This window comes from Didymella exigua, assembly GCF_010094145.1.
Source record: "Didymella exigua CBS 183.55 unplaced genomic scaffold M421scaffold_31, whole genome shotgun sequence".
In the NCBI taxonomy this organism is placed as follows: domain Eukaryota; kingdom Fungi; phylum Ascomycota; class Dothideomycetes; order Pleosporales; family Didymellaceae; genus Didymella; species Didymella exigua.
Window position 1 is genome coordinate 117,338 of NW_022984805.1, and position 19,190 is coordinate 136,527.

General features: G+C 54.1%; 9 protein-coding genes across 9 annotated transcripts; 3 read left to right on the forward strand and 6 right to left on the reverse strand.

Annotated features, from left to right (window-relative positions):
• Positions 1 to 1,507: 1,507 nt before the first annotated feature.
• Positions 1,508 to 2,569, forward strand: M421DRAFT_70433 (HET-domain-containing protein; the record flags this gene model as incomplete). Its single annotated transcript, XM_033596706.1, has 2 exons — positions 1,508 to 2,400; positions 2,443 to 2,569. Coding segments are annotated over 2 exons (1,020 nt in total), but the record flags the coding sequence as incomplete, so codon positions are not given.
• Positions 2,570 to 3,771: 1,202 nt separating this feature from the next.
• M421DRAFT_423991 (ribose 5-phosphate isomerase) lies at positions 3,772 to 4,761 on the reverse strand. Its single transcript, XM_033593615.1, has one exon. It carries the CDS (start codon positions 4,342 to 4,344, stop codon positions 3,829 to 3,831), a length of 516 nt encoding a protein of 171 aa, XP_033445448.1. The 5' UTR covers positions 4,345 to 4,761; the 3' UTR covers positions 3,772 to 3,828.
• Positions 4,425 to 4,724, reverse strand: M421DRAFT_12214 (uncharacterized protein; the record flags this gene model as incomplete). The annotated part of the gene is made up of 1 exon (XM_033587307.1): positions 4,425 to 4,724. A coding segment is annotated over one exon (300 nt), but the record flags the coding sequence as incomplete, so codon positions are not given.
• A 41-nt stretch (positions 4,762 to 4,802) lies between the features above and the next one.
• Positions 4,803 to 6,834, reverse strand: M421DRAFT_260865 (uncharacterized protein). The gene has a single exon (XM_033588691.1). It carries the CDS (start codon positions 6,423 to 6,425, stop codon positions 5,262 to 5,264), a length of 1,164 nt encoding a protein of 387 aa, XP_033445450.1. The 5' UTR covers positions 6,426 to 6,834; the 3' UTR covers positions 4,803 to 5,261.
• Positions 6,835 to 7,503: 669 nt separating this feature from the next.
• On the reverse strand, positions 7,504 to 9,255 carry M421DRAFT_260885 (uncharacterized protein). Its single transcript, XM_033588692.1, has 3 exons — positions 9,076 to 9,255; positions 8,032 to 8,931; positions 7,504 to 7,987 (listed from the first exon to the last, which is right to left on the reverse strand). Exons 1-3 carry the CDS (start codon positions 9,111 to 9,113, stop codon positions 7,588 to 7,590), a joined length of 1,338 nt encoding a protein of 445 aa, XP_033445451.1. The 5' UTR covers positions 9,114 to 9,255; the 3' UTR covers positions 7,504 to 7,587.
• Positions 9,256 to 9,940: 685 nt separating this feature from the next.
• Positions 9,941 to 13,738, reverse strand: M421DRAFT_423993 (uncharacterized protein). Its single transcript, XM_033593616.1, has 6 exons — positions 13,190 to 13,738; positions 13,059 to 13,129; positions 12,897 to 12,913; positions 12,004 to 12,844; positions 11,881 to 11,953; positions 9,941 to 11,833 (listed from the first exon to the last, which is right to left on the reverse strand). The coding sequence occupies exons 1-6, from the start codon at positions 13,279 to 13,281 to the stop codon at positions 10,195 to 10,197; spliced, it is 2,733 nt and encodes a 910-aa protein (XP_033445452.1). The 5' UTR covers positions 13,282 to 13,738; the 3' UTR covers positions 9,941 to 10,194.
• A 20-nt stretch (positions 13,739 to 13,758) lies between these two features.
• Positions 13,759 to 14,707, reverse strand: M421DRAFT_423994 (uncharacterized protein). Its single transcript, XM_033593617.1, has 3 exons — positions 14,428 to 14,707; positions 14,139 to 14,306; positions 13,759 to 14,090 (listed from the first exon to the last, which is right to left on the reverse strand). Exons 2-3 carry the CDS (start codon positions 14,286 to 14,288, stop codon positions 13,884 to 13,886), a joined length of 357 nt encoding a protein of 118 aa, XP_033445453.1. The 5' UTR covers positions 14,289 to 14,306; positions 14,428 to 14,707; the 3' UTR covers positions 13,759 to 13,883.
• On the forward strand, positions 14,672 to 16,926 carry M421DRAFT_261870 (uncharacterized protein). The gene has a single exon (XM_033588697.1). It carries the CDS (start codon positions 14,964 to 14,966, stop codon positions 16,590 to 16,592), a length of 1,629 nt encoding a protein of 542 aa, XP_033445454.1. The 5' UTR covers positions 14,672 to 14,963; the 3' UTR covers positions 16,593 to 16,926.
• Positions 16,927 to 17,260: 334 nt separating this feature from the next.
• On the forward strand, positions 17,261 to 19,111 carry M421DRAFT_70483 (carbohydrate-binding module family 50 protein; the record flags this gene model as incomplete). Its single annotated transcript, XM_033596712.1, has 1 exon — positions 17,261 to 19,111. One exon carries the CDS (start codon positions 17,261 to 17,263, stop codon positions 19,109 to 19,111), a length of 1,851 nt encoding a protein of 616 aa, XP_033445455.1.
• Positions 19,112 to 19,190: the final 79 nt, after the last annotated feature.

A 19,190-nucleotide genomic window follows, 5' to 3' on the forward strand; every position in this document is an offset into this window, starting at 1 on the left:
TACCCTACCTAGTTCCTACCCATAAATCACGTGACTATACCTATACCCTACCCTACCCTACCCATCCGCCAGCCTACTTGGTGATGTGGGACACTTGGTGATAGTTTAGGTTAGATAAGAAATAGAAAGGATTTTAATACTAATATTAAAGCTGCTATACTAGTTACTATACTAAATTATAATATCTAAGTTTATTACTAAGGTTTAAAATTTCTTAGTCTACTAGTTAAAAAAATAAGTACCTTAAATAATAGGAATTTTAAAAAACTATTTACTATAAAGTTATAGAAAATTAAAATTAACCTATAGTAATTCTAATAAAGTACTTCTATTTCTTAGCTAGATAAAGAGTTATCTAGCTTTAAAGATGCTAGATTTTGCTACTTTTACTAGTAAAAAGCAGGCGTTGTGTGACTCCGGGCGTTGCGCGCACAGACACGGTAGTTTCTCCAGCCGTTTCTGCATCTTCTCATTAATGCCGATCCTCGTCAAATTATCATCAAATCCATGAGTTCGACGTCGCAATGGTTGCAGGCGGAAGTGTTGGACGTCATGGAAGAGCTTGTGAGCACAACTGACACGAGATAGTATAGTAATACGCCTGCGGTGTCGCTGGTCGCAGGCGGAATCGCAAGAGGAGTAGAGAGCTTTCTTTTTTAACGTTAATTAATTATGCCGAGCGATTTTTGTGAACCGATCTAGTGTTTGGTAGCTTCAAGTACCCTGTTCATCAAACCTATAGTAGTTACGCTATTACGAGTTGAAATAGGCAGTACACTCCAGATATAAAGTGTTGCGCCGCTCTAGGCCCCAAACTGCGTCGCATCATTGCGTATACTGTGGTCTGACCTCGGTCGTGCCTTGTCAGCTGAACAACCCCACAGTGTGCCACCAATACTTGGCATTGACAGCTATACTTACGATATCTGCAACTTCTTCCACTCCGAAATGTTCGCAAATCCCCATTTTCTTTCCATACCACATAATGCCGATCTGCTCCACCTGCAGGGCCATCGACCTGCCTCTCATCTTGGAAAATTACAAGTGGTCCCAAACAACCGGTCGCAGTACACTCGGCCGGACCTTTCCCCACCACGAGACATATGCTGCTTTGCGGGCTTCGGCGGAAGATTGCGCCTCGTGCGCAATCTTCTACGAACCTACGAATGCAGACCCAAAGTATCCGAATAAACCAGGCATTGGCGAAGAGGACCCTGTGACGTTGAGATTGAATAGAGATTCCAACTACAACAGTCGGGTCGAACTAATTGGCGCCTTACAGCTGTGTGTTGATGTGTGGTCGAAGACGGAAAGACACAGAGGTGTTGTGTCTTACGGCAAGTACGTGGACGTCTGGGCTGACGATGGTACGGCACTTCATGGACAGTTGCCGTTGGAGCTTATTTAATCAGTAGATACGGATGCTTCGCTTGCAGCAATTATACTAAATCGAAGAGCGCCGAGAGTGGATTTCTCGCATCTGCCGTTCCGGTGGCTGGAGCATTGTATGATTAATCATCCGAATTGCAGGGTCAAGAAAAGAACGCTACATGATGCGCGTTTAGGTGAAGTCGTTGCGTTGCCGTCGCGGATTGTGGATGTCGGGGCGGATGGATCGCAAGAGCTCCGATTACTCGAGAGTGAAGGTATGAAAGGGACATATCTAACACTAAGCCACTGCTGGGGAGGCGGCGTCGCAGTGAAGACGCTGCTTTCGAATCTAGACGACTACAAAAAACGCATACCGATGCATGTACTGAGTGCAAATCTGAGAGACGCGGTGCTGACTACTCGTCGTCTCGGGTTCCGCTACCTCTGGATAGATTCATTGTGCATCATTCAAGACAGCACAGCAGACTGGGAAATCGAAGCTTCAAAGATGGCTCAGATTTATAATCGCTCTACCCTTACCATATCCGCGTCTCGCGCTCCATCCTCCGACACTGGATTTCTGCAAGGTACCAACGACGATGACACCAGATCGGGATTCGTACCTATATGTCATCCCCGCGGACTGGGAAGGTACTATTTTAACCAGCGCACACCTGAGTCGAGTTCGTACCTCACAGACGTCGAGCGCGGTCCGTTGAACAGACGGGGTTGGACACTCCAGGAACGCATCCTATCGCGCCGCAGTATCTTCTTCGGAGCGGCACAAATGCACTGGGAATGCCAGACGACCCGCTACTCTCAAAACACACAGCTCGAGCCCCAGGAATTCGAGAAGATGACTGGGGGTGTGTCGTCGCTTCGCAGCATTCTCAACCTCGATACTGGTACTGGTACAGGGGCAACAAGAGAGCAAGAAACGTTAAAATTGTGGTATGAAGTTCTATCGCAGTTCGTGGAGAGAAACCTCACGTTCCCGGATGACAAGTTACCTGCGCTATCGGGGATTGTGTCGGTGTTCGACGAGGCGTTGCCAAGGCCTGCATCGGGGAGTCGTACTGGTGATGAGGATCGGAAAACCAGCTACGTAGCCGGACTCTGGAAACAGGATATACCCCGCGGACTGATGTGGATGATTCCTCCTCAGCCCAAGACGCGCGTTCCATCGTGGTCGTGGAGTTGTGTAGACTCACGAGTTTGGCTCATGCGCACGATGAAGCAACCGGTTTGCGATATTAGCTCTATTTCTGTTACTGTCGCAGCGACGGGGAACAATCGCTACGGACGCGTGGAGTCTGCAATACTGAGCTTTGAAGGCTTGATACGTGAGGTACCAAGACTGGAGAAAAGGGCGCCGAGCTTTCCGGAGTGGGATAAGGAGAAAAATTATCTGTATCCCAATTCGCTGCTTAAAGATGAGTTTGGCGAGGTTATTGGGAAGGCGTACTTGGATGAGGAGTTGTTTGAAGGGGTGGAGACGGGCACGTGTGCGGATGAGTACATCGTGTTTGTTTTGCAAATCCGACATAATGGCGATGTCAGTCATCGTAATGGCAAGGCAGAGGCGTTGCTTGTTTGCGTGGTGGATGAGGATGAGGGAATATATGAGCGTGTGGGACTCGTGGAGACTGAACTTGTGACGAGGGGATGGGAGGCTAGGAGCGCAAAGAGTGCAAGCGTAGAGGGGGAGAGAGGTGCGTATGAACGGTTTTTGAGGGGGGCGAAGTGGGAGAAAGTACAGCTCATGTGAGGAGGTGGTAATAGAGTAGTACTATGAAGTAAATTCGTTAATTCAGGAGGTACAAATGTCATGTTGAGCCGCCTTGCTTCTGCCCACAGAACTTCAATGGCATTCTTACCATTGAATCACACCAGATTACGGTAGCCACAAGAACACCCACACATCGCTCAACTCACTCCACATCCAAAGTCATCTCACACGCAATTACAGCCTCGTAGCGCGCTAGTCCCTATAGCACTCTGAAAGGCAAGAGAAATCCTTGCGCAGCTAGTAGTTGCTTCTTTTATAGCTACAGGTGTTGCTAGCACTTTTTTTTAAACTGTGCATACAGTCGACTGTTTCTGCTATCTGAGAGGTAGGGTGGGCGCATTGGACAAGTCTGGCGCCCATTGACGCAGGAACGAAGTCTTCGGACGTCCTGCGATAATTTAAATCTACTGTTTTTGCTGTAGTATTTATGTCATAAATAGAGAGGGAGCAATTGGTCAAGGGAGAACCTAGCTCACCAGAGGCGTAGTTCCCGAGAACGAGAAAGCGTACCGCGGCATCCCCAAAACAGTACCACGACAGACGGCGAGTCGGACAGGAGAACTTGTTTTCAACGTCCTATTATCGTATGTAGAAGAAGATGATGATTTTGCTCGATATAATACCAGTGAATCGATCTTGTCCATCCTCATCCCTCCCTAGTGACTGTCTTACGAGCAGCTCGTAACACTGTCAAATTTACCCAGACCCGCGAAATTCTTCTTCTCGTGTTCCGTAATAGCATCGACCTTCGCCGCACTCGCACTGCTCTTATCGAATCTGTATCCAAGCCACTCCCTGATCAGTCTCCTCGCCAGCTCCAGCCCAATGACCCTCTCACCCATACACAACACCTGCGCATCATTACTCAAGATCGACCTCTCTACACTGAAAGAATCGTGCGCAGTCACAGCCCGAATGCCAGGCACCTTGTTCGCACTGATCGCCACGCCCAATCCAGTGCCGCAGATCAGCACCGCGCGGTCTGCCTTGCCCTCAGCAACGAGCTTCGCCGCGTCGACGGCAACGTGGGGGTACGCTGTATCATCAGTCGTCTCGGGGACGCCGATGTCGATAATGTCTGAGACGAGATTCGATTTCTTGAGGTCGGCGATTATGGCGTTCTTGTAGCTGACGCCCGCACTGTCGCAGCCGACGACTATGCGGAGGGGGGAGGGAGCGGACATATTCGAATATCTTGTCTTCTGAGTTGGGGGGCTTAGAGGTCGGAGGTGTCGTACAGCTTCTCGATGCGGCCCTTGGTGCGGGTCGAGTCTTTCACGGTGTGTTTGGAGCTTGTTCCCGCGGTGCTGCGTTGGGAGGAGTATGTGAGTTCTCTCTCTGCGCTGTGGAGTTTCTTGCCGGTTTCTTCTTCGACGCCTTGCACGGTGCGGTTGACGAGATTTTCGAACGGTTTGCTGAGGTACTGGAGGTCTGTGTGGCCGACAGTTGGTCCTGTAGTTTCAATGACCCTCGTCTTCTCGCCCGGTTTGGAGTGGTCCTTGATGCGTTGGTAGATGTGGTCGGCTTGTGAATCGACGTTGAGAGAGAACAGGGCGCGTTTGGGAGCCATCTTAGCGGCCGGGGATCAATTGGTTTTGTTATCCGGGGTTGAGGCGGGTGAATGCAGCTGACAGGGGAATGAGGGGAACGCCACGGTGCGGAGGTTGCTTCTTTGGGTATGCCGGAGGGGCTTTGGCGAGGCGTCCGAGGAAGAGAAAACCGAGGTCGGTATTCGCGCCGAGGGTCGTTACCCTGTATTGTGGATTTATCCGTCGGTGCTCACGGTGCGAGTACAGTGAGTGTGTAGTCTCAGATTCAATTGACGATCAAGTTGAGGTTGAGATCAGCTTTAATGTGGAGCTGAGTGGGTACGTCATTGGCTTCAAGCAAGCTTCTCAGCTCTGATGGTCTGACACGATCGCATTACAACGATCATCAAGAGCTGACGAACTTCCAGTGGTTTCTGGAAGTTAGCGAGCATTGGCTCAATGGCCGTAGTAGAGCTTTGCTATCTAGGCAATACCGCCCCGTCAAATCAAACGGACAACCCTGACTTGCTGCGACAATCCGCCGGCTGATACAAAGAATGTAAAGAACTACATCAACCGGCGACAGAGCCATCCGTTGAGTAGATGTCCAGGAACAAGCTGGATCTACGCCTCTTCAACGGTTCGTCGTACGTCGAGTGCTTGCTATCATTCCTCGTATGTCCACGATACGCCACAGCCTCCCACCCTTCCAGCTTTGGGGCTCTCGAGAGCCTCCTGTGTCCCATCTGCGGCCTGGTATCGCGCGTAGGCGTCGTATTGAGTGACGCGACTGAGATATTCATCATCGGGTGGGCGGTCGCAGGGGCGAGCTGTCTGGCCTGAAGCGCGGTGTCCCTGCCCGTAGACCAGTTCCTGAATTTTCTCCAGCAGTCCTGTAGCACAATCTTCATCCTCTTCACTCGTCCTGGCTTTTCGTAACATTTGAGCCGCGAGTACACAGGGATAGTACGGCCGAGTCGTGCTTCGCACGACGGCTTCTTCTTACGCAGCGAACCCATTGTCTTCAAGGTCTTGCTCAGGCCATGGCTGACCGAGTTAACACGGACCCAGACTTTGCCAGATTCTCTCACAACTTCCGGGTGTCCTCGATAGTACTCTTCAGCTCTGTGGAAGAGCTCGGCGATGTCCTCGCGTGGCAGATCTGGTCCGACAGACAAAATTTCTGTTTCGTGTTCTGAAGAGTCCTGCTCGTCAAGAACCGGGGTGACAGCTGTCTCTGGAGACAGCGTAGGCTCTGAATTAGGTGTATATTGGTATTGGAGAGACGTAGAACTCTCGAACGCGGGAATGCCGCTCGGGACGTACGCAGCTGGCGGTGGTCTGGTCCATTGGCTGTGAGTCCTGTACAGTTTTGGTGCAGGTTCATACCTCCACGATTCTTCTGAGAAGCTCAAGCTCACGGATTGAATCTGTTGCAGCTGGGGACTCTCCGAGATTAGGACGAGCCGTTCTGATGATGACTTCCAAGACGTCGGGTGGTAAGTACGTATTAAATCCTCGAGGCTGCCTGTGCTACGAGTCGTAATGGGGCTCGCCTTGTACTCTTGAATTGGAGCCAACGGCCTCCTCCCTCTAAACGTCCTGAGGGAGGACCGCCGTGGAGGAATCGAGCCAGGAGGGCTTGAACTGATGCTTGGAGCAGTGTTGTGTCTGAAAGACTGCCATCTTCCATCTTTCTTCACCTGGGATAGGCTCTGGGCAACCTCAACCGCCATGATGAGCCCTGCTCAAAGCTGCAAAGGCCTGAATTTGCAGCATTGTGCGAAATCGTGGTATATACCTGGGTGCTAGGCTGCGCCGATAACGTAGCCAGTCGGGCCATGGTTAATGGAAAAGCACGTACCAGTCGAACCCATGGGAATCCGGGGAAGGCCCCTATGTATGCGACAGAGATGTGCGAAACGACTCCATGGCTAGCGAAGAATGTGCGGACCATGCGAAGATAAGACGGAACAGAGGTCATGTTTTGCGCCTAATCTGCAGTTGAACAGTCAAAGCTGGGGTTTTGCAGCACACTTGCTCGTCGAAGACGTTGTGCAGGTCCCTGATTGTGGGTTTGTGGTGTGATTGGCGGTGTACTTTGGTCAATCCCCAGAATGGCTGACCGTTGTTTACATCATTAACGATTGGACCAGCAAAGCATGCCCTCGAATATTCCCCAAGCCTCCTCTTACATGGTCGATACTACCTCAGCCGATGAAGTGATGCAGTAGCCTGTAGACTTCGGCAAAAGCTGGCGCAGCTAGCACGCTACCTCGAACAATTGTAGGAACGTCATGACTTGTAGATGGCCAAGCACAAACGCGTTCAGAGACCGAAACAAAACAAAAATCCAACATACCTCACGTCAGCTAGTGTAAGAGGCCCCATGCGGGCCCGACACCAAATTGTTCGAAGTGTATAGACCGGTTGAAGGCCTCCCGATGTGAGTGAGTAGCATTAATCATGGATGCAAGTCAGGTTCTCTTCAGGCATCAGTGCTCAAGCAGTCAAGACTTTTCAAGGACATGCGAAGGTGAACATTGCGCTGTAAATGAGCGAACAGACCATCGCAAGCGGCTTCCAAGCCAGTCGAAAGGGGAGGTGCTACACAGATTTCGTCCGTAAGAATCAGGATGTGAATCAAAGGTGCGAGCATTGTACTTCGAGCGAAACTTCGTATTGCGTTCTATTGGAGAACACTGGCGCCCTGCTTCACCAGAAAAAATAGCTGAGCGCTCGAGTGGCGGTCAACAATTGAGCAATGTAGCACGTTCACGAAGCTGTTTCGACGATTGGATGTACGACAAGAGCTCTTCCTACATAGCTCCAGTCATGCCAGGGCTGCCATGACGCTGATCTAGATGGTCGTAGTTGAGCTCAAACTCCCTCTGCAAATTAGTTAGCCTGAGTTTGGTGATTGGTGCCGCAGATACTTACGCGCTCACGTCTCCAGTTGGTGACATCGAAGAATAGGTACCATCCACGCTCCTCCTTGGGCGACAACCTTATCGGCGCCGGTAGATCGGGGTCCTTCATCATCCACTGCTTGAGCTGAATATGCCACCTCCAATCCCTGTTATAGAGCTCGGCCGCGGCAATCTCCTGCAATATATCTCGAGGGTGCTGATAGAAGATAGCTAGTAATGTCTCGGCAGAGAAGCTGGTCATCTTTGAGTGTAGTGGTGGTACGTTCGTGACGGTGTATGCCGCTGGAAGTGTGAAGTCAGGCGGTATTACAGGCTTGGCGTTGGCTTCGACGAAGGGCGATCCGAACGTCGGATGTAGAGGCGAATTACTGACTGCATTAGCTTTGCATCTTGATGAAGACTGTACACCTACTCTGGCCGGCTCAGATCCAGTCCCAAGACCGTCAGGTCTTGCCCCATGGCGAGCGAAGAGTAGTCTGGGCTCTCGAGGGGAATCATGGATAGCAAGCCTGGCAGGCCGTAGCGCTCCTGATCTGTCATCTCCGCGAGCTTCTTGTGAAGCGTTGTTTGTGTGTCCGGCGAGGCAACGCTGTCTGCACCGAAGCCTGACTCGAATTGCTGGGGCCGTTGCCCTGCCGGTGTGGCATCACCGCCACTGCGTCCGAGAAATGACAGGTTCCCCGGCGCCAGCCCTGTCCGCGGACCACCCTGCTCGTCATTAGATACATCACCAGGATGGGCTGGTGTACACACCTCCTGCTGGTTCGTCTGTGTCGCACGCATGCCTTCAAACGGTGTTCTTGATGTACCACCTGCAAGACTTCCGCCCACGGCAGCATTCGAAGATCGGTTGCCCTGGCTCTCGGTCGGACTCGTTAGGCCGTTTCGTGTCTGCCCTAGCCCTGGGAAAGCGCTCGCGCCTGGGGTCGCACCGAACGCAGCTGCATTCTGGATCAGACCTGCCCGTCGATCAGGCCCGATCTCTCCCGCAGTATTGTTCCCTAACGGCGGAAATTCTTCAATGTTGCCGGTCTGCGGTTGCACACCACCAGACAGCTGGCCAACGCCTCCTTGCCCACCAAAGCGGTAGTCGTCACCAGCACCACCGAACTGACCTTGCGGTGAATCTTCGTTGCTGAGGCCTTGCAGTTGTTGGTTGGGTATCTGTCCTTGCTGCCCTTGCTGTGGCGTTTGCCCTTGCGGACGCTGGATGGTCGTGTGCGGGGTGGTTCGGAGGGTAGGGTTCGCCCACAACTGCTGCGCGGTCGTGTTTTGTTGTGCTTGAGGGGCGCCAGACAACGACGGAAACTCCCTATAATCGCAAAAGTTTAGCAGATGTTCTTCATCCAAAGGGTTACCTGCTGCGAGGGACTACCGCTGCTGCTGGAATAGACGCTTCCGGAGCTGCGGCCTCCGTCTCTTGCCCTTCAGTCTCGGCATCGATATAGTGACTTACTCAAGGTTGAGCGGCGTCTGTGGCTGCGAATTCCCCATTGCTTGCGCAAAGCTCGACGCAGGCCCTCCGTTCGTTCGTGTTTGTGCTGCAGGTAGCCCTGATGCGCCTCCCGCCGGTCCAGTGAAAGCACCTGAGCCCCACTGAGCTTGCCCACCGCCTTGTCACACCCAAGTCAGCGACGCAAGTCCACGTATCCGGTCGATGTCTCCTCACCAAGCTTGCCGTTCTGGAGTCGGTTCGTGCCGAGTGGCTGACGGCTTTCGTTCTGTCGAATTTGGAACATGTTGGAAGGTGTATTGCGTAGTTGTTGCCCTGGTCCTGTCGGGAAGGAAGTTGTCAGCATTGAGATCGTTCAAGCGCATTTGACGGGGCCGAGCGTGAAAGGGTCGATGTAGCAAGGAGGGCGATCGAAGCGACAGTCGTGAAACATTGGAGCAGTTGTTCTAGCAGCCGGAAGCCGAGGAAGCTGGCTGAGCAGCTGCAGCGAAAGTATAGCATTTATGCACGTAATTTCGAGCTCGCCGTCGCAAAGGTGCAGGCGGCATATTGCATAGCTGGGGTAAACTAACCAGGATGGTTCATGCTGCAGAGATGCGTTTCGACCTGAGAGACGTGTACTTCTCAATTGTCGCCACCAAAGTTGGGCGACTTCACTTTGTCGTTGTTGGAGCTCGTCGCGTGGTGTTGCGAGGTTGATGCGATGCGACTAGGCGCTAGAGCCCTTTGGGCAAGCGCAGATCTTTGCAAGGCGGGGAGGAGCGAAGGGTGGGCCTCAGGCAGTCCGTGACGAGAAACAAGTGCTGGACAGCAAGGCTGCATCATGCATCTGCACGCGATCCGCATCGGCACTTTAAGACTCATCGCGTGGAAGCGCAAAGCGCAGCAGAAATTTTCATGTTTATCTCCCAGTTCTTCTTGCTGATGATGTGTTCCTAACCTTCCACAGTATTATCATTCAAGTCAGAGTACATTTTCAAGTAGACGGAATAGGAGCACTGATTTCCAACAACCCTGAGTAAATCTACTGCATGTAGATACCGATAGATCAACGCCAATGCTATGCAACCCTCTACAACATCATTCATAATCCCACAAGCGACTAAAGCCATCCAGAGGTACTCAGGGCGGACCGTGTTGAAACAGGTGCGACATATCAGCCTCGCCGTTGATGCCGAAGAAGTTGAACCAGTCGTCTACATTGAGACTCATGGGAACGACAGGGTTGTGTCTCCCGCCAGAGCTGTTGCTCCAAGTATCGTCTTGCGCGCCGTGCTGCTGCTGGTTCTGCTGCATCATCTCCATTTGTTGCGCCCATGCTTGTGGATTATTCTGGTCGAACTGGCCGTTCATAGAGTTTTGCATCTGCTGTTGAGACTGCTGTGATTGCGACTGCACGTTGTCATTGCTTTGTTGTTGTATGGCTATATTCTGAGGTTGTGACAGAGCTGGATCGACCAGCGACTGCGCCGGCTGAGGGAAGTTGACTTGAGTGTCTGCTGGGAACAACTGATCGGGCTGGAAATTTTGCCATACTTCTTGACTGATGTTGGGTGTGTCGCGAGTGATCAGGAAGAAATCGGGAGGCGTTCCCGGGTATGAGTACGAAGGGTTGAAGGGTGTGGTCGGACGGGTGCCTGAACGTGAAGGGCCCATAAAAGTGTCATGGTTGTGGCGGTTCATTTGCGGCGATCCAGCTGACATCTGAGGCATTTGCTGTGGCTGAGGTGGCAGCTCTCGTGAAGGCGTGACTGCAGGAGTCTGAGGTCTTGACCGCTCATATGAGACCTGAGCTGCTGGGGGTCCGTTGATCGTGGGGAAACCTCCAAAGTCCATCTCTTCAAACTTGCGCTTTGGTGCTTCCTGAGCCGGCTTTGGCGGAGGAGGTGGTACGCTGGATGGCTTGTTCTTCTTGTGATTCCGGCCAGCCGCCTTCTGCAGACGCTCTTCAAGATTTTTGTTTCCCAAGATGGACTCAAACAGAGTGTGTACCATCTTTGCGACAAGCCAGACCTTAGAAACCTCTTTCAGAGCATCCAGACAAATCTGCAGGCGCTGCTCTGTCGCCGATACAACTGACTTATTGGATGACTTCATCTGGTAGACGTGCATGATGAGAGCTGAAAACAAGCTGTACACGATGAAAGCTGGGGTGTATCGTATCTCATCGTGCGCTCGAAGATTTTCGATTATTGATGTTATCATAGCCGCAGCCTGATACGCGATGTTTCTGGATGGGTATGCGTGCTCTTCGCCAAAACCATCCAGGTTATTCGCCTTCGGTGATCCGGCTGGTGGCATATGCGCGCGGTGTAACAGGCAGAGCGTGGTATAGTAGTTCGAGTGCAATAACGCAGCCCAGAAATGGTGCCGTGTTCGATCCCACTGCACTTCCGGCGGGCAGTGTTGCAGCCAATCCGCGAGGGCCATGTCGCTGTGGGTCAAATCTATGGCATTCGCTCTGCGATACTTGGATGCCACCGAGTACTGCTGCGACAGAACTAACCCCATAATCTCGCTCAACTTGACGTAGTTGATGAAGAACTGAACATGGACGGGGTCTGGGGGATGCTCCGCCGGGCGATCTGTCTCGTCGTCAATGAAGTCGTCTTCTGAGATCATCTCTACGTCTGAGTCCTCTGGATCAATCGCAACTGGTCTGCCGAGGGCAACGGCTACCGAACGATCTCGGCTGTAGAGTGTCCACCAAATGCGCTTCCATAATCGCTTGTCTGAGCGGCTTAGTTGTGATCTCTCCACGCTGTCACAGTCAGTTTCATCCGGAATGTAGGAACCAAGCTTATTTACCTTCGGTGCATACCTGACCCTTGCGCTACAACGATAGCAACTCGAGTCCAGTAGAACACATTTTTCGTCACATCTGTAACCGTTTAGTCAAGTCAGTAGCCCATGGTTTCTTGTCGGTCTTACCCTCGGGACCTTCCCAATACCAGCCCATCAGAATCAGCGCCTGAACGATGGTGACTCGGTCATCTTCGAAATTGGCGTCAAAGAGGGCCTTTGCACGCTTGTAGAAGGTCATGGCAGCAGGCGTGGTCGAACCGCTCGAGTCCATCAACTGAGGGTTTGTGCAGACTCTCGAGCCAGCTAGAAGAACAGCCTGCAACAGAAGCAAAGACGGAGGGTTCTTTGGATCTCGGTACTGGCGCATGAATCGGCTGCGGTTAATCACAGGCACGACTGGGGCAACCCACTTGAAGAAGGCTTCGACAAGTTCGTCACACAACGCCCTCGGTGGCAGCAGGAAGGCGCCTCTTTGGTGCAGGATCTCGATCTCCATGTTGTCCATTTCATTCACGCGAGCTTTGGCACCGCGCACATTCTCAGGCAGCGGGTAGTGGACCACGTCTGTTGTTCCATAGCGATCATGGACTAGCAGTGAGAGGTTCGACGATTCACCCAGATATGCAACGCGGCCGGCTTCTTTTATCGGCGCCCGGGCAAACTTGGGCTTCATGAACTGCGCGTAGGTGCCATTGTGGGTGGCCTGCTGGGCGGCGTACTGTTGCGAGAAGTTGGTCGCAGGCGTGCCATTCTCGGAGTTGGAGACGGTCGTCTTGTCGCGAGGCTCGACCGACGTGCTGGCTGGCGAGCGGGCGTCATTGTTGTCGCCTGCTTCGCTCGCGCCGTCTGCCTCTTTGCTGCGCGACGTCTGGATCTTCTTGCGCTTCGGGGTGGGGATGCGGCATTCGATGGAGAAGGCGGTGCAGTTGGTGCAGGGGACGCCCAATGAGGCGGCATCGCATCGAACCTGCGCGGTGTTACTATCGCCACTCACGGCGTGCCGTGTTGTGATTACTCACTTTGCGCGAGTGGCACGCTGCACGCGTTGTTAGCATTTGTCGCATTCATCATCGCCAGACCGAGGTGCCGAGGCAGTCTTAAGCTAAGCTATAGGACCGCAGCTCGCCCGGTCTTCTTTCTTCAGGCACAGGAGCCTGCATAAAGACGGGGGTGGTACTCACTTTCGCATGCTCGCGAAGCGCGTTGCCTACGAAAACTCGGGCCCAGATTCGGCGCAGAAGTCGGGCTATGCCTGGTGTTGTGAGCGTCTTGCTGCCAGGGCGTGCCTGCGCACACGCGCGGGGCGACCTACGACGATGCGTCGTTGCTGGGCTGCGGAGCCAGAGGTGACGGTGCTGGAGGCTGCAGCGGCTGCGCCATGAAAGAATGCTCGCCCGACGCCATGTCGTCGTCTCTGAGTCGATGTTGGTGAGGGTTGCGACCTGGTCGACACGCGATCGAGCCCTGGAGACTGGAGTGTGCCTCAAGCGGTATGAGCTGCGCTAACCAAATAGTGGGCTCCGGCCTTGCACGGCGATCACCATACACCTCGCGAAACGGTGTTTTTCCTTTGTCTGGCTTCCACGAGTCGCGGTCGAGTGAACGTGAAAGTAATTCGAGACTGCGAGCTTCCGTATCTGCGATCTGGTCGGCGCCTTCCCCAGATCTTCTTGACGGGAAGGCGCATTCGTGTGCACTCCCCAGGGCCTCTCCTCGCCAAACCAGAGGTCCCTCCAATCGCAGACGTGATGCAGGTGTGTCTGCTGCACATCATCGCAACTCCATACCCACAGTATGCCGGGTGTCCCGTCACTCGCATGAGACAGGAACAGCTGCGCCGCGTCGGCAGTGAAATGACGAAGTTCCAGCATGTGCAAGTCGCAGGGGTGTGCCTCAGTTGGACGGGGTTGTCAATGTAAGCTAAATGTATGATTGCAGTCACTCCACATGCATGAGAAGCCTGTATTGGCAACGCCTGTCTACATCACTTTCGCTTCTGGGTTACTCTAGGCCGACACTGCTGCCGCTCTTTGCAGCTTGAACGCTTCGAGCTTGACATCTTTGTTCTCCTGTGAGATGTACTTGAGAAATACACTCCCTTCGGCGACCAGATCATTGACCACCTCATCCTCAGATGCCCATGCAAAGTGCTGGTGCTCGATTGGATCCAGAACAATGGCATCAAGGTTGTCCACCTCGAATTGGAAGATCAGCTGGAAGTAGTCAGCAGTGTTCCGCCCCGTCTTGGACCAACAAGGTACCTTCAGCCACGTTTTAGTTGGACGATTCCTCCGGCCGTCAGAGAATGTAAACTGCGCCACCTTTCTGACCGCCCGAGTTGCCGTAAGACCCGTCTCTTCCTTCAGCTCGCGGGCGGCGGCATGCAGTATTGTCTCGTCTGTATCATCCATCTTTCCTCCCGGGATTTCCTAGTATCGGTCAGCGCTCCGTTCGCTCGCACCTACTGTTGGAGGGAGTGAGAAGACTAATTTACCCAGAGGTCTGGAAATGCCTTCTCGTCTTTGGCACGCTGAACTAGAAGCAACTTCCCTTCCTTGTTGAAAACGACTGCGCCTGTACATATTATGTGGACATCACCGTGTTGGTCGAGGTGATCTTTCTCGGATATCGCATACTCTTGCAATGAAGATGTGAAGTCAAACGGTGGCGTGAAGGTAGTCATATTGACGGAAATAGGTTTGGAAACTGAGGAAGTGAATCTAACATGGCTAGCATCTGAGCAGGTATTTAAAGTAGTTGGGGCTGAACGCAGCTGCCTTGCCTTCCATCTTCACCGGTGCTTGGGCTTGTACGACAGTCAGGCGTTTGCTCCTGCAGTCCACGTTGCATTCGCTTGTACAGTAAAATCAGTGTTTCGCCATGACTTCTCCGTTCCAGAGGCTGTTGCTGTGAACGGCCCCGCACGCGGGCGCATGATATCGCGCTAACAACGCGCTTCTTTCTGCATGACAACATCGACTATACGCACAGTCGCCGCCCACCATACACAAACTCACGAGACGACCTTCATTCGAACGCGTATAACATAGATATCAGAATTTACGCGTCAACATTCGCTCGCGACCATGCCGCGACCAGCGCGCACCAAGATTCAGTCGAAAGTCACCACGACCACACGCGTCACGAAACCGACCGCGCCCAAGAAAGCTGCGCCAGCAACCACGAAACCTACCACAAAGCAGACCAGAAAAGCGACCGCAGCATTGCAGAGCTTTAGCGACGACAGCGATGGACTAGTCACTAATACAAGAGCTACTCGCGCGAAACGTGGTGCGCCGGCGCAAAGATCGCCAGATGTGGTCAACGACGTGGACTTAGAGATGACTGGCGCGCTTCCTACAGCGTCCGGTTTCCCTGCAACTACAATAAAGCCTCGCACGCCGGCATCTAAAGCGACCGCTGGAGCTCGTGCAATAAAAGGCAGTGCACGCCTGTCCGCAGCCAAGACGTCACCAGCAGTCGCTCAAACCCAGACACGTTCGCCCAGCGATCTTACAAGCCATGAAGCACAAGAGGAAGAAGACACCAGCGGTCTCGGGGATTTCACATTCTCGTCCCTGAACTCAGAGTCGCCAGCTCACGGTACACGTCCGCCATCTGCTGTAAAAGTAGGAGCAACCCCTGCGCACGAAACATCGATTCTGGCCTTGGCCAACTTCAAGAGGCGAGCCAGACAACCTAGTCTCCTTCGCATGGTTCAACAGACGACAGATATCGAAGACAACGATGAGTCTGGCCTGAGCAACACAGACAACTTCGACTTTGACGATTTTCTCCCTCCAGACGAATCTACACCAGTCAACAAACAGAGAACAACGACTGAAAAGGAAGGGGCGAATGACAGTGGCGCACATCTGTCGAGCTCCGGATCGCGTTGCAGAAAGCGCAAGGTGACTCCAGTCGTCCAAGTACCTCGTTCTTCTCCACCATTCGACCCACCGTCCGGTGCAGACGTGGAAGAATCACTGCGATCTCCTTCTCCAAGCCTCCCAGACGTTCTGCCCTCGCGCGAAGAGGTTGTTGCACAGACGCAAGACGACTCTGAGATACTCAGTCAGACACTCGCTCCGCCAAAGTCAAGTAGTCCTGTTCGTGAAGCCACGCCACCACAGATTTCGCCTCAGCAGGCTCGAGCACGCCGAAGAGGAAGGGCTGGCAAGCAGACGATGTACAACGAAGACTCCGCAGAAGAGACCGAGACAACAGCCAAGCAGAAGCGCAACGCAAAAGCAAGAGCTCAACCAGGCATATCCACAGCCCAGCTCAAGGGCCTTCTACCTCGTCGACGAAATCGTGTCCGCGCACAGGACGAGTACGACCTGACCTCTTCAGAGGACGTAACACAAGTCGACTCTGACCAGGACGAGTTGTCGATGCCAGCTCGACGGGCTCGGCAACGACCAGGTGCGGGCAAGCTCGCCTCGCCAAAGGCTTCCAAGAAGACGGCACGCGGCAAGAAGACTGCAACGTCCACGAAGGCAGCCAAGCCGGCCAGCAGAACCTACAGCCGTCGAATCTCTTCGGATAAGGAGAACGATGCTGCAGCAGAGGAGGACGAGGAGACGATAGAGCCTTCGGCTGTTGAGGTCTCGGATAGGCTGGCTGCCATTCGCAAGAGGTTCGAAGAGATCGACGACTTTGAACTCGAGTTTGCAACCGTCGACACAGTGACAAGCTCCAGTCCGTACAGATGAGACGAGGCTCATGATCCGATATTCAAACTTTTCGATTCCTCACGATTCAGGGCAGTACTTGGGGTTTTGGGTATGAGCAAGCATGGTGTTATTCGCGGAGGCTGTCTCGCGCCTGTCGTGTGTCCAGAGAGGGCAATATGTACTTGAAACACAGGCTCCGATGCTCTCACAGCTACACTGTCACCAAGTTCACCTCTCGTTCCTGAAGCTGTGATGCATTGCCCAACCAAGAAGGACCGACGGTGGCCGAATGGTGCACTACGTCAGTCTAGTCTTATCTGGCCTTATCTTGTACCGTATTGCGTGTACTTCGAAGCACGGCGACATGCTCCAGCCGTGAGCAAACAGCCAACGGTCCATTTGTCCATCTCCAATCAGTCGGCAGCAGTCTGCAGGTCTCGGGTGAGGCTCTTCAGTCGGTGAGGCTTGGTCGGCACGGCACCAAACGTCCGTCTTGGACCCTGCGCACGGCCTCGAAGCTTCCCCATCCGTTACGTACATCGCAATCGACCGTGGTCCCTCAGGCTTCGCTGGTGACTGTTTGCTCTTCTGGAGACACGACCAACTCGCACACTCGCCCTCCACACCGAGAATGCTACAGTAATGCTTCTTACCGGTCCACCCTTACGCCTGGCACATGCAGCTCCCCCGGACCCACCCCGCATGCCATGAACACCACCAATGGTTCCTCGTTGTCCACCTCTAAGAGCACCTCGACCCTGCGTCCGCGGACACGGCGGTTGATCTCCATCGAAGATGACACGTACGCGACCGATGACAGCGAAGACTTCAGCTCGCGGGCCGGCTCGAGGATAGCTTCGAGGACAGCGTCGCCGGCCAACGTCACTTCAGCGCCCTCAGCATTCCTCAGGTCCGCCGGCGTCCAAGCCTCGAAAGCTACTCGCGACACTTCGTCGACACTGTCGGGACTCTGGGGGAACTCCTGGTCAGCAGTCCAGGGCCTGGCGGCCAATGTCCTCGGCAGTGAAACAGCAGCCAGCGGTTCGGCTGCTGCTCGCCGACGCAGGCCTACCCACACGCGACGCACATCCACCAGTGCTCCGCCGCCAAAGCAATGGGGCCCCGCAGGCGCTGGCTCGCATGTAGGCGCTGGCACACACGAAGAGAGGGAGGCCATGGTGCGGGCTATGAAGCGCCGGGACCTGCTCAACGCTACCGAGCATCTCCAGCCCGACTCAATTGGCCGCATAAAGCGCAGGAACTCGGACGACCGCACGAATGCCTCCGCGCCCCCCGCCGAGAACGATCACGGCGACGCGCTGATATACATACACCGCGTCAAGAAGCAGGACACGCTTGCCGGCGTCTGCATCAAGTACAACTGCGAGCAAGCAGTGTTGCGCAAGGCCAATCGCATGTGGCCAAATGACACCATTCTCTCGAAGAAGACGATCGTGCTTCCGGTCGACGCTTGCGGGACAAAAGGACGGCCAGTACAAGGGCCAGATGCGCTGCCAGAAGAGGACCTGCTGCTTGGAGAATTCGCCGAGTCTTCAGGGAAGAAGCCAGACACCGACGGCCTACCCAATGGCTGGACCACGCCAAAGCAGAGAAGCACAGACTCCAGCTCCGTCGTATCCTCGAATGCCGCCGCCGACCAGCCCTGGACACACGACTCGTGGGTTCTTCTCCCCAACGACAAACAACCCACACAGATCGCCCGCATGCCCCGCCGTGCTCTGGGCTTCTTTCCACCTGCTCGCCGGAAATCTGTCGCCTACTCGGATGTCGCGTCCACGCCACGCGCCTCCGTCGACCTACCTCGCTCCTCGACCTCCACCAACCCCAACACGCACACAGGCTCGCCCTCGCAGCCGACCCGACCTCGCGCCTCAAGCAACATTTCCTCTCTCTCTGCACACAGCCGCCAACGCAGCACATCCGGCCAACAGCAGCCGCCGAAGCCCTGGCTCTCTGGCCCTGGCGGCGTCGGCACACTGGGTCGTAACGTACGCAGCCCGGGGCCCGCGCAAGACGGTCTGAACAAGATGTTCGCCGCGCACCTGCCCAACATGGCGCCCCCACCGGGCCAGGAATACTTCACGCCTTGGGCGCCCTCACTGCTTGACGCAGATGGCACACGCAGCTCAGGCATCGTTACGCCAGCGGGAGGAGACATCAATTTCCAGGAAATTGGCGGCGCGATAGAGGGTTGGGTCAGGAAAGTTGGATCCCAGGCGCAAAAATTGCTTGCCGAGCCTGGCACGCCGGGTGGAAGGCAGAAGGTCGTGCCTGGTGTAGGCGCGACTGGTGGCGGCCTGGGCGATTTGATTGAACTGCAGGACGATGCTTTTGAGATTGGCGATGGCGAGGATGATAGAGGACGATCGAGGGAGGGGCTGGTGGTGCCGAGCATCAATGCGGAAAGGAGTACGAGTAGACACTCTGCGGTCAGAGATTCTGCGATGAGAGCGCAGCAGTTCCAGAGCTCGAGGCAGGACTTCAATCTTGTGCTGAGGGAGAGAACGCGGAAGGGCGATGGCGGCAAGACGGATTGAGATGCTCTGGTTCAGACACCAATCACTTTGGTTTGTTTCGGCGTTTTGAGGACATGCGTGCGTAGTCGCCTAGCGTCTG

What these genes read in the sequence shown, in the direction of transcription:
- M421DRAFT_423993 (XM_033593616.1), bottom strand. Translation starts at nt 13,281, where the DNA reads ATGGCGTCGGGCGAGCATTCTTTCATGGCGCAGCCGCTGCAGCCTCCA. An exon ending in CCCAGCAACGACGCATCGTC is followed by an intron (nt 13,130 to 13,189) that starts GTAGGTCGCCCC and finishes TCACAACACCAG; the next exon opens with GCATAGCCCGACTTCTGCGC. An exon ending in GTATTGGGAAGGTCCCGAGG is followed by an intron (nt 11,954 to 12,003) that starts GTAAGACCGACA and finishes AAACGGTTACAG; the next exon opens with ATGTGACGAAAAATGTGTTC.
- M421DRAFT_423991 (XM_033593615.1), bottom strand. Translation starts at nt 4,344, where the DNA reads ATGTCCGCTCCCTCCCCCCTCCGCATAGTCGTCGGCTGCGACAGTGCG.
- M421DRAFT_423994 (XM_033593617.1), bottom strand. Translation starts at nt 14,288, where the DNA reads ATGGATGATACAGACGAGACAATACTGCATGCCGCCGCCCGCGAGCTG. An exon ending in CAACTAAAACGTGGCTGAAG is followed by an intron (nt 14,091 to 14,138) that starts GTACCTTGTTGG and finishes GACTACTTCCAG; the next exon opens with CTGATCTTCCAATTCGAGGT.
- M421DRAFT_261870 (XM_033588697.1), top strand. Translation starts at nt 14,964, where the DNA reads ATGCCGCGACCAGCGCGCACCAAGATTCAGTCGAAAGTCACCACGACC.
- M421DRAFT_260865 (XM_033588691.1), bottom strand. Translation starts at nt 6,425, where the DNA reads ATGGCGGTTGAGGTTGCCCAGAGCCTATCCCAGGTGAAGAAAGATGGA.
- M421DRAFT_260885 (XM_033588692.1), bottom strand. Translation starts at nt 9,113, where the DNA reads ATGGGGAATTCGCAGCCACAGACGCCGCTCAACCTTGA. An exon ending in CAGACGCCGCTCAACCTTGA is followed by an intron (nt 8,932 to 9,075) that starts GTAAGTCACTAT and finishes TTGCGATTATAG; the next exon opens with GGAGTTTCCGTCGTTGTCTG. An exon ending in CTGGATCTGAGCCGGCCAGA is followed by an intron (nt 7,988 to 8,031) that starts GTAGGTGTACAG and finishes TAATGCAGTCAG; the next exon opens with TAATTCGCCTCTACATCCGA.